Source organism: Dermacentor albipictus, chromosome 10, assembly GCF_038994185.2.
Source record: "Dermacentor albipictus isolate Rhodes 1998 colony chromosome 10, USDA_Dalb.pri_finalv2, whole genome shotgun sequence".
NCBI lineage: Eukaryota > Metazoa > Arthropoda > Arachnida > Ixodida > Ixodidae > Dermacentor > Dermacentor albipictus.
In genome coordinates, this window is record NC_091830.1 from 10,267,613 (window position 1) to 10,280,609 (window position 12,997).

Sequence of the window (12,997 nt, forward strand, 5' to 3'; positions counted from 1 at the left end):
CATCCTTTTTAGTAATGGGCGATGTGAACATCAATATGCTCAGTGGTGACGCATCCAGTGAACATTTTCAAAGCATCCTTCATACTTTTGCATGCGCAAATCTGATTACGTTACCCACGCGTATTACTGGAACTAGCGCCACACTTCTTGATATGAGTATCGTCAGCCTTCCTTGCGACCAGTACTTAGCAGGTGTTTTTTCCCTTGATATCAGTGATCATCTCCGGATTTTCACGTTTATACCAGTAGCTCCCAAAAAGCACAAAAATAACAACCCAAGTTATCGCGACATTAACTCTGTTTCGCTCAACAATTTTTATTCTGATACTGGAATGATAGTATGGGACAATGTTTACGCCGAAAGTGATCCCGATCAGGCCTACCGTATCTTTCTCAAGAAAATCATAGCCTGCTATGATAAAAATTTCCCTTTGATACATAACACAAAACGAAGCAAAAGAATACGCAAGGCTTGGATTACAAACTGCTTGCATAAAAGAATAAAAGCTAAAAACAAAATGTACCATAGATTCGTTCAATCACGTGATGCTGCCTTGCTCGCAGAATTCAAATCATATCGTAATAAATTAAACGCTGATTTAAAAAAGGCTAAGATCTTCTTCTATCAGTCTCTGTTTGCTAAAATATACAACAGTCCAAGAAAATTATGGCAGGAAATCCATAATTTGTCTAATAACGCTAAGGTTCAGTGCTCAATTAATATTGCAGCTTTTGCTCAAGGCAAGACGGATGAAGACGCCCTAACAGAAATGAACGAATTTTTTTCCAACGTTGGCGACTACGTGTCTCCGAATAGCCATAGTGATTGTACTAAAACGCCACAGTTTGCACGTACAATACTGGCTAATTCAATTATTCTTTCACCGGTTACTGCACAAGAAGTCACAAATTTCATTTCCAGAATTAAAAACAACGTTGCTGCCGGGTTGGATGGCCTGAGTGCTGTCCCTATTAAGCATGTGGCGTCTATTATAGCCTTACCGCTGACATTCATAATTAATCAAATGTTAGAGACTGGTATATTTCCCTCTGACCTTAAACTGGCACGTATAACCCCTGTTCACAAAGGTGGAGCCGTCAGTGATATAGCAAACTACCGACCAATATCTGTTCTGCCCATCTTGTCCAAAGTTTTTGAGAATGTCATTCATACACGGCTCGAAAACTTTCTCACTAAATACCGCGTTGTGAATGATTCACAATACGGCTTCCAGAAAGGGAAATCTACCGAAATGGCGCTATTACTAATCAAGAATGAAATTCTTAGCAACATAGAAAACAGACTTTTTACTGTGGGAATGTTCATTGATTTAAAAAAAAGCATTTGATTGTGTAAACCATAATATTCTGCTGTCAAAACTGCATGACTACGGCATACGTGGCGTCGCCCATGATCTCGTAAAAAACTATCTTTACAATAGAAAGCAGTGTGTGAAAGTCGATGGCTTGTCATCACCGACTACTGTGGTAAAACATGGAGTGCCTCAGGGGTCGATTCTAGGGCCCTTATTGTTTATACTTTATATCAATGACTTATGTGATGTGCCTAATTCTCCCAAACTGCTCATGTATGCTGATGATACTAATATTTTCTTTTCCGCATCAAATTTAGCCCACCTAAACACAACAATAAACAATTACCTAATTAACCTTGAACAGTGGTTGAACTCTAACAGATTAACCTTAAATATTAAAAAAACTAAATATATTATTTTTAAACCTCTCAACAAACAAAGCGATTTCGAACTCACCCTAAACTTTCAAGGAATGGCCCTACAACGCGTTGCATCTGAAAAGTTTTTGGGGGTTTGGTTCGAAGAAACAATGTCTTGGAACATGCACGTTACTAAGCTCACGATTGAATTAGGCAAAGCAGTTGGTTGCCTCTACAGACTGAGGGAACTAATTCCAATTAGACTAAAGAATGCAATATATTGTGCTAATTTTTACTCACGTCTTTCATATTGTACTTTAGTTTGGGGCACTACAACAACCACCAACTATAACAAACTGGAGCGGCTCCAAAAGAAAGTATTAAGAATCTTTGAGAACTTTAATGAACACCCCAGCCTATTACCCACTGGTCCCCTGTTCATTAAACATAATATGCTTAAAGCGTCTAAGTTATATGACTATAAACTATCTCTCTATATGTATAAAAATAAACTCCCACACTATACAGAACATTCCCCGTATGACTACAGCATACGTAACAGGCTAATACCAGTGCCGCGTACACGTACAAATTACGGTAGATCTAGGCTGGATTACTGCATACCAACACTATACAACCTCTTAAAAAATCACATTAATTTCAGTGCCCCATTCGACACGTTTAAATCGGAGGTGCGTGATTACCTGATGAAGCAATGAGCTTTTTCTCTTTTCCCCTGGCCGCTACATTTCCTGCACTGTTTATGCATTATGCATTCTGTGATGGTGTCCACCTTGTATGCTGCATCTGTATGAAATAAGTTCATTTCTTCTTCTTCATAATGTCTGTATCTGTATGCTGCATCTGTATGCTGCAATGTCATAATCTGTATGCTGCATCTGTATGAAACAAGTTTATTTCTTCTTCATAATGTCTGTATGTATTTACAATTGTTCGAATTTGTGAAATCCACTGCCTGCTGCTCTCTGTAGGCCCCCAGGTCCCGTCAAGCTGTCTGCGACAGCTTTTTGCCTGGGGGGCCCCAACTAGAGTGTTGGAAATAAAGTGGATTCTGATTCTGATTCTGATTCTGAAAACCACTTTCTGAATATGAGGCACGCCGTAGTGGAGGACTCCGGAAATTTGGATCACCTGGGGTTCTTTTACATGCACCTAAATATAAGTACACTGGTGTTTTCGCATTTCGCCCCCATCGAAATGCGGCCGCCTTGGCCGGGATTCGATTCCGCGACCTCGTGCTCAGCAGCCCAACACCATAGCCAGGTCGTGGAGCAAGATGACCCCATTCGTCAATTTTCCACGTCGTTTGTTCTTCATTGCGACACGCAGCCGATCCGGCGTTTCACAATATCGGAAACGATTGATAGACTCTCCGGCTTTAGAAAATTCTATCAGTAATGGCCCCTGACGATCGAAAAAAAATAGTAAACAACACCTTTCCGGCGGAAATGACGCCCTTTGCTTTCTTTGGGGGTGGTGAATGCGAATATTTTCAATGTAAGCTTTGCCACCGTGTTTCAGGCTCGTAGTAGTGGCACCATGGTTCGTCACCGATCACAACTGCAGACACGAAGTCGTCACCCTCATTGTGATACCGAATCAGATGAGTAAAGGCAGCGCAGAACCTTCTTCTGGCGGTGGGTCAAAATCTTGGGTATCCATTGCGCACACAAGAGCCGATGACCGAGATGCTCATGAATTATATTGTGAACCGAACCGCGACTGATGTTCACACGCTCTGCCAGTTCATCGATGTTTATCCTCCGTTCTTTCCTCATCAGCTCATCAACTTTTGCACTCGTGTTGGGGGTGATTGCACGGTTGCTTTGGCCCGGTTTCGGATCGTCTTTGCAACTTTCACGCCCTTTTTCAACCCTTTGCTCCAATGCTTCACAGTGGCCAATGAAATGCAATGTTGAACGTACACGGCCGCCATACGGCGAATAATTTCGTTTTTGGAAACACCTTCAGCTGTCAAAACATTCACGGCACCCCGCTGCTCAACTTCTGAAGTGTCCATTACGTCGCGCAACCATGTTCAATCCAGTGTATGAGAGCATTAAAGAACATTTACCCCCACATCTGCGTGTCACTTTTGTAAATGAAAAATTCCTGTGTGCTACCCGCATGCCTCGCAGATAATGAACCGAAACATTATTGCGCGGGGTGGGTAGGCTCACTTTCATTTAACTCGCCCTCGTTCATTAGAAATTCGAAGATACAATGGAATATAGAAACGCTTGATAAAGGACAAAAAAAAATGTCACTGGAAAGAAAGTTCACTGCACGTAAACACAAAACCTCGCAACAATATATTTAAATATACGTCTCCAATAAATCTACGTATCTAAGAAAACGTCACTGTATATAATGCGTCAAACAAGGCAAATAAACATATAGCGCAATCACAGAGTCACAAAATCCTAGATCCCGTCCCTATTCCATCCACTACATTCGAAGTATCGCGTGCGACGGAAGGCGGCGCGCTTGCTCCCCACTTTTCTCCTTTGCGCACGCAAGACTGAGCCACCATCGTCGGCTCACCCATTCCACCCCCCTCCCCCTTCTCTTTCACTCGCACATACAGCATGCGGCGCGCGGTCACGATGTTATCGCCTTTGGACTTTATACGAAACATGAGGGCGACGGCAACAGCAGGAATGCGCCTGGAGTGTCCATATAATTGTTATCGCAGTACTATATAATAAGGCTATCTGGCAACTGAAGCGTCCCGTGGCCCATTACTGTCCGCAAAAGAAGAAGTAACAAAATCGAACTTTCACCATACGACAATTCGTTGCGCCACAACAATGTCTTTTCTGTGGGGCCGGGGCACCGAAATGAAAAAGCGCAAAGTATGTTGGCCACAATCGAATGCCTACTTTGGGCACCTAATGTATCTACCGATAGAATATCGAAGAAAACGTGAGACGCTTGTTCCACCGAGAAGCATACGCATACTGCTCGGCATTTTACACCGGCGAGACAAGGCTTTCCGGAGACGTTGCGCTCAAGCGAGCACGATGTAATCCGTCAAGTCTTCACAGTGATGGCGGTGAGCGACAATTGCTTATTTTTATCGTCTGCTAGCCAGAAGGCGTCCAAAACTCCGCCAGGCGGAAATTCACTGGGCCAGAGAAAACCACATGCGCACCAAAGTACGCCAAGACCAAGCACTGACACTTGCGGGACGCCTGATGTTACTGGAAGAGACCTAGAAGCTTGAGTATTAACGTCAACAAATTTGGGTACGGTTTGCCAGAAAATCTTTTATCCACTGCAGTATGTTATGATCCAAATTTAACCAAGAAAGTTTTAGTAGCAAGCGCTTGCGAGGAACCTTGTCGAAGGCTTTGGCGAAATCCAGGAAGATTGTGTCAGTTTGGCAGGTTAGAATCAAAGCTCATGTGCAAGTCATATACAAAAAGATAGTCAATTGTGTTTCGCAAGATAAGTTCTTACGGAAGCCGTGCTGAGAAGGGTATCGTCTTCGCCAGGACAAATCCGAGTTGACGAAGCGCTGACTTCAGGCTACAGCTTCTCTTGTTCGGCGATGGCTGAATGGCCTCTGCATAGACACACAAGTTCTTGCTTCGAACGCCAGATGGATACATGACCTATTACGCTGCACTCCCATCCTTGTTGCCATCCTTGGTGTGGAGGTATGGCGCCCTTCCATACCCTTCCTTAGAACTGGAAGGCATAGGAGTGTTTTTCTTCCTTTCTGAAACTGGCCTTCTAAATACAGCATAGGCAAAGTTCCCTTCGTGTTAAAGAAAAGCGTACATTTCTGCTACGTATACTCACACGTGAACAATGCTGTCATCTTTGCCTACACGGTTTCTTTTCCTTTGCTAATTTTGTCAAATGTTTTCATGGAGTATGACAACGCTTCGTTTGACTTGCACGATTTGCTCGACCCTTTCTTGCTATAAGATATTGTTCTTTTTGTTTTCCTTCACATTTTGCCGCTGTAGTTTCTTTTAGGTGTTTATGGCATAGCCGATGCTCCAGATACCAATTTTTCCTAGGCTCGCATCATTTAATCAGCAACAGTAAGCAACCTTCCTCCAGAACTTTTAGTCTCCTCCTTATACTGAAGAGCATATCAGCATGTATATGGACGGAGATATCTGCCTTTCAATAGACTCTCTTTCTCTCTCCAGGCGACCGTGTGGGCAAGAATCCGTGCAGCCATGGAAATCGCCTTAGATTTCTACACGACCAGTATGTGGAAAGTGAGTAATTTGTACCGTAAGGAAACTGGTCTTAGTATGTTAATATGCATTTAATCCTGTAAAGAAGCCCTCCCGCTCCTTGCTGTCAATCAATCAATCAATCAATCAATCAATCAATCAATCAATCAATCAATCAATCAATCAATCAATCAATCAATCAATCAATCAATCAATCAATCAATCAATCAATCAATCAACCTTTCGGTATGAAATGAACACTGCGGGGAATTCAACAAAAGCGGTAACACTCGTATTTTCAAGCAATCTTCAGCTATACTCGGCGAGAACCCAGTAATTCAATGTAAAGTACATTTGCAGCATGCTGAAAGTATTATTTCATTTCATTTGATTTTATTTGTGCCCATTTACAAGCAAATGGGCACAACTAAAATAGAGCGAAAACAAGAAGAGAACGAAACACACACATCAGGCACGCGCTTTATTAGAACTGATTTTTTGAAGGTCTTGTGGGGAAGGAGGAGGGGTGGTGCTACGTTGTTTTGACTATATATGCGAGGCTGTACAGCGTTTGCAGGCGTGTCCCCTATGACTTCCTTATAGAGGCCACACAGCCGTCCCATGTGTGATGCTGGCCGGGAGCGTAGGCGCGTCAGGAGTGCTTGACCATCTGAGGCATGGTGTAGGCGATCAATGTGTCGTAGCCCTTGTTGCAGGAAGAGTAGTCACAGGGGCCAGACACCTGCCTCAGCAAGAGTGACGGCCACTTGTGAGGTTCGGGGAACGCCAAGACAGAGCCGTATTGCTGACCGGTTCCCCAGCTACAGTTTGTGCAGGTGGGGTGGGGGAAGCGCCACATGAGGGAGGGCACACAGTAGTCGTGAAGTGGCTGCAGATTCAAAGAGCTGCAGGGTCCACTTTGTGGTACAGCCCTGTCCACGGGCAAGTAGCTGTGAGATCACCTTGCGGACCCGAAGCGTCCGGCGCACAGGGCCTTGCTAGCCGGCAGCCAGGTCAGCCGATGGTCAATGCGCAGCCCTAGGTAGGTGACTGCCTTGCTTCATGGGATCTGGACGCCCTCCAAGCGTAGCCTGGCAGCTGAGCGGTGGGCTGCTACTCTGGAATGCCGCAGCGAGGCCTCAGTCTTCCTGGCTAAGATGGTAAGGCCGATGCTGCACAAGTAGGCAGCCCGGCAATGTCCAGGGCTCTCTGTAGGGCCGCATGGGCCTTGCGGATGTGTTGCGGTGGTGCCCGGACTCATAGTGCGATGTCGTCCGCGTAGATTGAGGAGTGCACGGGAGGTCGATCGGCAGGGCAGCCGGCAACCGTGCCAAGGCCCGGTTGAAAAGGAAGGGGCTCACCACTGACCCCTGTGGCACGCCTGCAGCGACTGGACGGGGGGTGCTCTTCGATCGACCCACACGCACCCTGAGGGTGGGGTAGTGCAGGAGCGACAAGAGGAACTCCCTCAGGTTGCCACAGATGCAGAGGAGGTCCAGGCCCTGCTGGACGACTGCATGAGGGACGCTGTCGATGGCACCCTGTACGTCGATCAGCAAGAGCATCACGAGGTCCCCGCCAGCCTGGGCGTCCTCAAGGGTGGACACCATTTCAGCGATGGAGTCCGCAGTGCACCACCACAGTGACCACCAGTCCCTATCTCGACGGAGCTGCCAGGTGTCTCGAAGAACCGTTCCCTACCATGTGCCCTACAGCAGACGGCAGCTTCTTTCCTCCAAGAGAGACTTGGGGACCACCTTCACATCTTCGTTGATGGATCCGCGATACCGGAGACGTGCTCATCCACAGCAGCCTGCGTTGCACCGGCCCTACAAAAGAGCAAGCTGTGCCGTCTATCGGGACATGCAAGCTCTACCTCAGCAGAGCTAGCAGGACTGCACCGTGATGTGAACCTACTGGCAGAGGAGCTACCAGCGAACCCCGGCAGCCATCTTCTGCGACCCCAAGGCGGCGCTGCTCTGCCTGCAGAGCCCTGACAGGGCTAGCCTGCCTATTAGGGTTGCGCTGCTCTCTTCAACACTGACGGCCCTTCAGGACGCCGGATGCTCACTATTCCTGCATTGGCTACCGGCACATGTGGGGATCCCGGGCAATGAAGAGGTGGACACTCTTACAAAGAGTGCCACTACTCAAGCGTCCCCCTAGCCCTGCTGTAACGGCCGCAGACTTCTTGAGACACAGGCTGCGCCGGCACATCATCGCCTGCCACCCGGACAAACGTGTATCATTGGGCCAGCCTCCACGGCATCTTCCACAGCATGGCCTCCCACGAAGGGATGCCTCGTTGCTGCTCCGACTGCGAGCTGGCTGCCACTGGACGGCAGCCCGCCGGCACCGCCTTGGGAAAGCCACCTCACCAGTCTGTGCCTCCTGCGGTGAACCAGAGACTGAAGCGCCTCCACCTCGCCAGTCTGTGCCTCCTGCGGTGAACCAGAGACTCTGGAGCACGTCCTGCTGGCCTGCCCTGCTCACCTGCAGCATCGCGGCCGACTTCTGCTGGTGTTCTACTGCCTGGGGCTCCCACGTTCACGACAGGAAGACATCCTCTTCCCCTGTCGCAATCAGCTATCAGCCTTTCTAAGTGTCGTCGAGTACCTCGACTTGTCGGGGCTCTCGGCGAGACTATAGGAAATTTCTACAAAGATGGATCGCCTAACGGCCATCCCACCACCTCGGGCTTCCTGATCAGCCACAACTTCGCTTCTGCTGGGCCACCTCCTATACGGTCTATCAACAGCCTACTCCTCCGGTCGAACCTACTGGGCCATCCCGGCCGGGCTGCTCTGATGTTGCTAGGACGACCCTCTACCTTTCTCCCTCCTACCCTCTCTCTCCTTTACTACCATCTCCACCACCCTGCTGGCGCTGAGCCGTGCTCCCGCATGGGTTGCAGAAGATAGTGCGAGCCTTTCCTCCTGTCCCCACAAGAACCACTCTCTCTCTGATTATATGTGCACTTTTACGTTATTAATTGGTGGTTCATCGCGAAAAATTCTGCATCAACTTCCTTTTTCACCGCTTTTGTTTGTTGGTGCTTTTCTCGCAAGCTCTTTCTTTGTGCTCTATTTTCTGTGCATGAGAAAGATAATATTTCATCTCGGTATATCAATCAGCGATCCTCTTCGAACGGAGCTTTGCACTGTGCGAAATATGAAAATTTTCTAACGTGGCGGTACGCACACATTCAAACGCATTTTCTCCAGTGTATTATTCCATGCACGTATTGGTTATGTATTTATAATGTCTGTTGCCAAATGCAATCGGGGCAGGCGCCTTTGTCGAGTCGCTGGAACAGCGACTTTTCTCTTTTGTCCTGGTATTCGTACTTTCCTTTCTGTAAAGAATGAGGCAGAAATAAAGGAACGGTGAATGTACAAATCATCCCACGTAACTTGAGCCAAACTTTAATGCAAATGTCACATAGCTGGACAGACCTAAGGTAAAGTTTGCCGTCGCTTGGCGATATTTACATTGCTTTTTGCAATCAGCCTTATTACATAATTAGTCAAGTAATTAATCAACTTCTCAAATACGTTAAAATTCGACGATTGCCGAATGTGTTCGCCGCTATCATTGTGCTTCGTGTGTCACTTGCTTTTGTGGGCACCGGATCGCATAATAAAAAGTTGTTTCGTGTTTCACAGTTTTGATATTGTGTTGTTAACTGTCACTACAACGTGACACTATATCAGTTTACCAAATCAAATAGATGTACAACTGATGCAATTATAAGAATTGTGATGTCACTTTTCAATGCTGAGTTACCGCATCGTAAACTTCATAGTTTCGTTTTATCAATACTTGTGACCTTTAACAGCCTTTACAAAAACGTGGACGGCCTAATTAGAAAAATTTGTTTACAGCAGTTCATATAGTGCAACATTTTTTAAAAATCCAGCAGCCCTAATCAAATTTGGTTCGGTGGTTGCTGAGAAAAAATTGGAGGATGCTTAAGCTTCGCCTTCAAGAGTGGAACGCGACAGCGTTTCCGTCGACCCGCCAAGTGGTGTAAGACAATGCGCTACGGCACAGCAATCACTTACGAGGCGCCCCGCATCGGACTTTGCACCCACCAATCACGAAACGTGCGCCTGAGCCAGCGGAACGAACCAAAGAGCTCGGTGTCTTGGAACGTCGTGATCGGCACGGACAACCGGGTGGCGACGCGCCTCGCACCGGTCCCCGCACAGCTCCAATGCGCGCGTGGCTCGCCACCTGTCGGGGCAGCACCGTACATTGCGAGGAGGGGTCTTCTGTGTTTGCCGCAAGATGGCTCTGCATGTGCGGAAAGCGCAAAAGAAATGTAGCGGAAACGTACTTCGCCACGCGTTTAACTGCGACTTCTGTAATTTACATGCTCATAATTACTGATATACACAGCAGTATAACTTTCTCCGGCACGTTTGTAAGTCAACACCGCATTCACTAGAGGCGTTTTTGCCTCACACTCCGGAGACCCTGGTTCTATTCCCACCCAGCCCATTTTGCAAGTTATTTTTATTTATGGATTGCCTTCCGGAATTTTTCGCTCACGCCCAACGCCGCCGACGCCGACAACACCGGCTTTTCTGCGACACGAGCTCCTTAGCGCTGTCGCGTTAAAATGCAGCGATGATTTCGATACCACCTAATGCAATTTGAGCGCAGCTCAATAGTGTTTCTATTTCGCGATATATTGGCTGGCGCGGACAATCTCTCTCGCATGGCACGTTGCAAACATGGACAAGCGTTGCACGACGGCCTCGCTAATTGGAAGATTGTGAGAGGCAGCGCGTGGGTGACATGTGGACGTGATTCACAAGAGCCACCGCAGACAGACCTCCGTTCATGCGGTGCTTTGTTTCTATATATGGTATCAATGGTGTTATCCCTGAACAGACGATGTGGGCTACTCTGGCGCCATCCAGTAGCCATCGTCGCCGCTGAGCCCGTCTTGCGCGGCACTACGCTTTTCTAAGGCAAGCGGACGTGCAGCGGACTGACAGTTCCTGAATGCTAGCAGGTGTTGCAGGGTCCTGGCGACGTCACTCGCGAGACCCTGCACCGTCACCACTACCGGCTTCGCAAGGTGGCGCTCGAGCGGTATACACAGACGCCCAAGATGGGCGGCGAGGAGCGGGCATCGCTCCATCTGCAGGAGCTCAAAGAGGCATGTTCCTTCCCCTTGTTATCGGCTCAGTTTTGGACCGCGTAAGTGCTTGTTGTTTCAGATAACGTAGATATAGAACACCCTGCCTGCAAAATTGTGCGCTTGAAATGCAAGTAAATGCGTGACAACATCGTCGCACATATAGATGTTTTCGATACCGAAACTGAGCAAAAAAGCCCGCCATTGCTATTCGTCGGACACGACACAGAAGTTAGAACGCTGAGAGCCGGCGCGTCTTTTGGGCGTGACGTCAGAGATTTGGCGGCGCCTGCAACATGCTGAAAATTTCGGAGGTGATGTGCTAGTTTTTGCGTCATAGCTGCTAAGTACGATGTACACGCGCCGTCTACTAGGGTGATACTTAAAGGCTGTTCTACAAAAATTAAACGTATATCAGCCCTGCAGCTTTCGCACAATTGTACGCGATTTGTTTGTGCTCATCTCTTTTTCTCTCTCCTTTCCAGTCTTTCTCTTTTTATCCTCCTATTCCTTCCCCCGTGAAAGGTAGCCAACCGGAACTGCCTCTGGTGAACATCCTTGCCTTTTCATGCAACCTTTCTCTCTCTCTCTCTCTCTGCAATAAATTAGCCAATGTGAAAATTTGTTGCTGTCGTCCTTTAAACTCGAGGAAGGAATTGTAATGTGCTAGTTTTCGGAGTTGTGTACAGGTAGGGGTAAACTTTTTTGGTTCACTGAATAGATGGCGTCCAAAACATGGCGTCTATAATGTTAGTAGTTTTTTCATGCGCTGTGTACTTAATGACGAGGACGGTAACAAAGAAGTGACAACGTCCTCTTCATTAAGTACGCAGCACAAGAAGAAACGATGAACAGCCACCAACTACCACGGCTCTTTTGAACATCTATGACGTGTTTCCTGCTCCTGAATCGCTTGCGGTGCATGCAGCTAGCAAAAAGCGCAACCTTCGAGATCGTTTTCTGTTATTCAGAGAGAGCTGTCTCTGGGAGACATTACTTTAAAGAGAAATTCTTATTTTCTAAGATTCTAATCTAGTAATCACCATTCATACGCCGAAGGAAGGAAAGTGGGTCTTGAAAAAAAGAGAAAGAAGCACTTCGCTAGCCTTAAATGATTTTAGAGGTGTGTTGGGCAGCGCACGGATGACTTTAGAAAAAATACAGAGGGGAAAGAGTGGCGAATTCCAACTGATATTTATTTTCGGAATGAGCAGTACATAGACACAACTGCCTAAAAAAGCAAGACCAGGGATAACAGAGACGAGCCAGTTTACGTATAGCACGTGTTCAAGATTGTCCCTTAACCCTGCTAATAAACGCGGTGAAGGCATGATAGCGCTATAGAAAGGGTGCTTACGCTTCAGCAGTCACGAAGCTTAGGAAGTTGCTTCTGCTTCTTTTATTTCACGCGTTAACTGGGAGCCGTTCCATGCCAGTATTTGTTATTGATCAAGAAGGGGGATGCAGCCAAAATTTCGGCATTGAATATCGCACTAGCCGTGAGCGTGATTACTCGGCCTGGTTGAGGCGTAAACGTGGACACCTACTAAGCGAATTGACTTGCCTTGGTGTTGGTTTGTACTTTCGTTTTGTCTTTCTAGACACCTTCGTATATACACTGCTCTTCTCGAAAATAAAAATCGGTTGGAAGTCAGCGCTCTTTCTCCTTTGTGCTTTTCCTAAAGCCACTCATGCACTGGGGAAGAAACCGCTTTGAATTACTCCCAACTTGGTCCAAGCTTCCACCCTTATATTATTTAGCATTTGTATTGATTGCCCGTGCATTAACTAACGTTGTGGCTTGCGTTCATTCGCATAACAAGTTGTTATATTAATTGCTGACCTTGCCGTTAACACGCTCATGTAACGAGCTGTTCAGGTGTTCTTGCCTATTTCGACATCTGATTGTTCCATTTAAATGCTTTTCCCAGTCTGTTTCCTTGTTTTTCAAGTATA

The 12,997-nt window shown here is 46.9% G+C and overlaps 2 protein-coding genes across 9 annotated transcripts in view; one reads left to right on the forward strand and one right to left on the reverse strand.

Annotated features, from left to right (window-relative positions):
• The window catches only part of LOC135917913 (atlastin-3-like), a 161,548-nt gene that overhangs the window by 122,609 nt on the left and 25,942 nt on the right, over nucleotides 1–12,997 (reverse strand). The gene's annotated exons all lie outside the window — the stretch shown is intronic.
• LOC135917891 (uncharacterized) overlaps nucleotides 1–12,997 on the forward strand; it is a 30,982-nt gene that overhangs the window by 5,562 nt on the left and 12,423 nt on the right. For 2 of the 3 annotated variants that reach the window (XM_070527346.1, XM_070527345.1), the window contains 2 exons: nucleotides 5,863–5,934; nucleotides 10,916–11,062. In XM_070527346.1, coding sequence (XP_070383447.1) covers nucleotides 5,893–5,934; nucleotides 10,916–11,062 — 189 coding nt within the window. In that variant the 5' untranslated portion in view covers nucleotides 5,863–5,892. The remainder of the gene's footprint in view (nucleotides 1–5,862; nucleotides 5,935–10,915; nucleotides 11,063–12,997) is intronic. The other variant, XM_070527347.1, reaches the window with a different exon arrangement.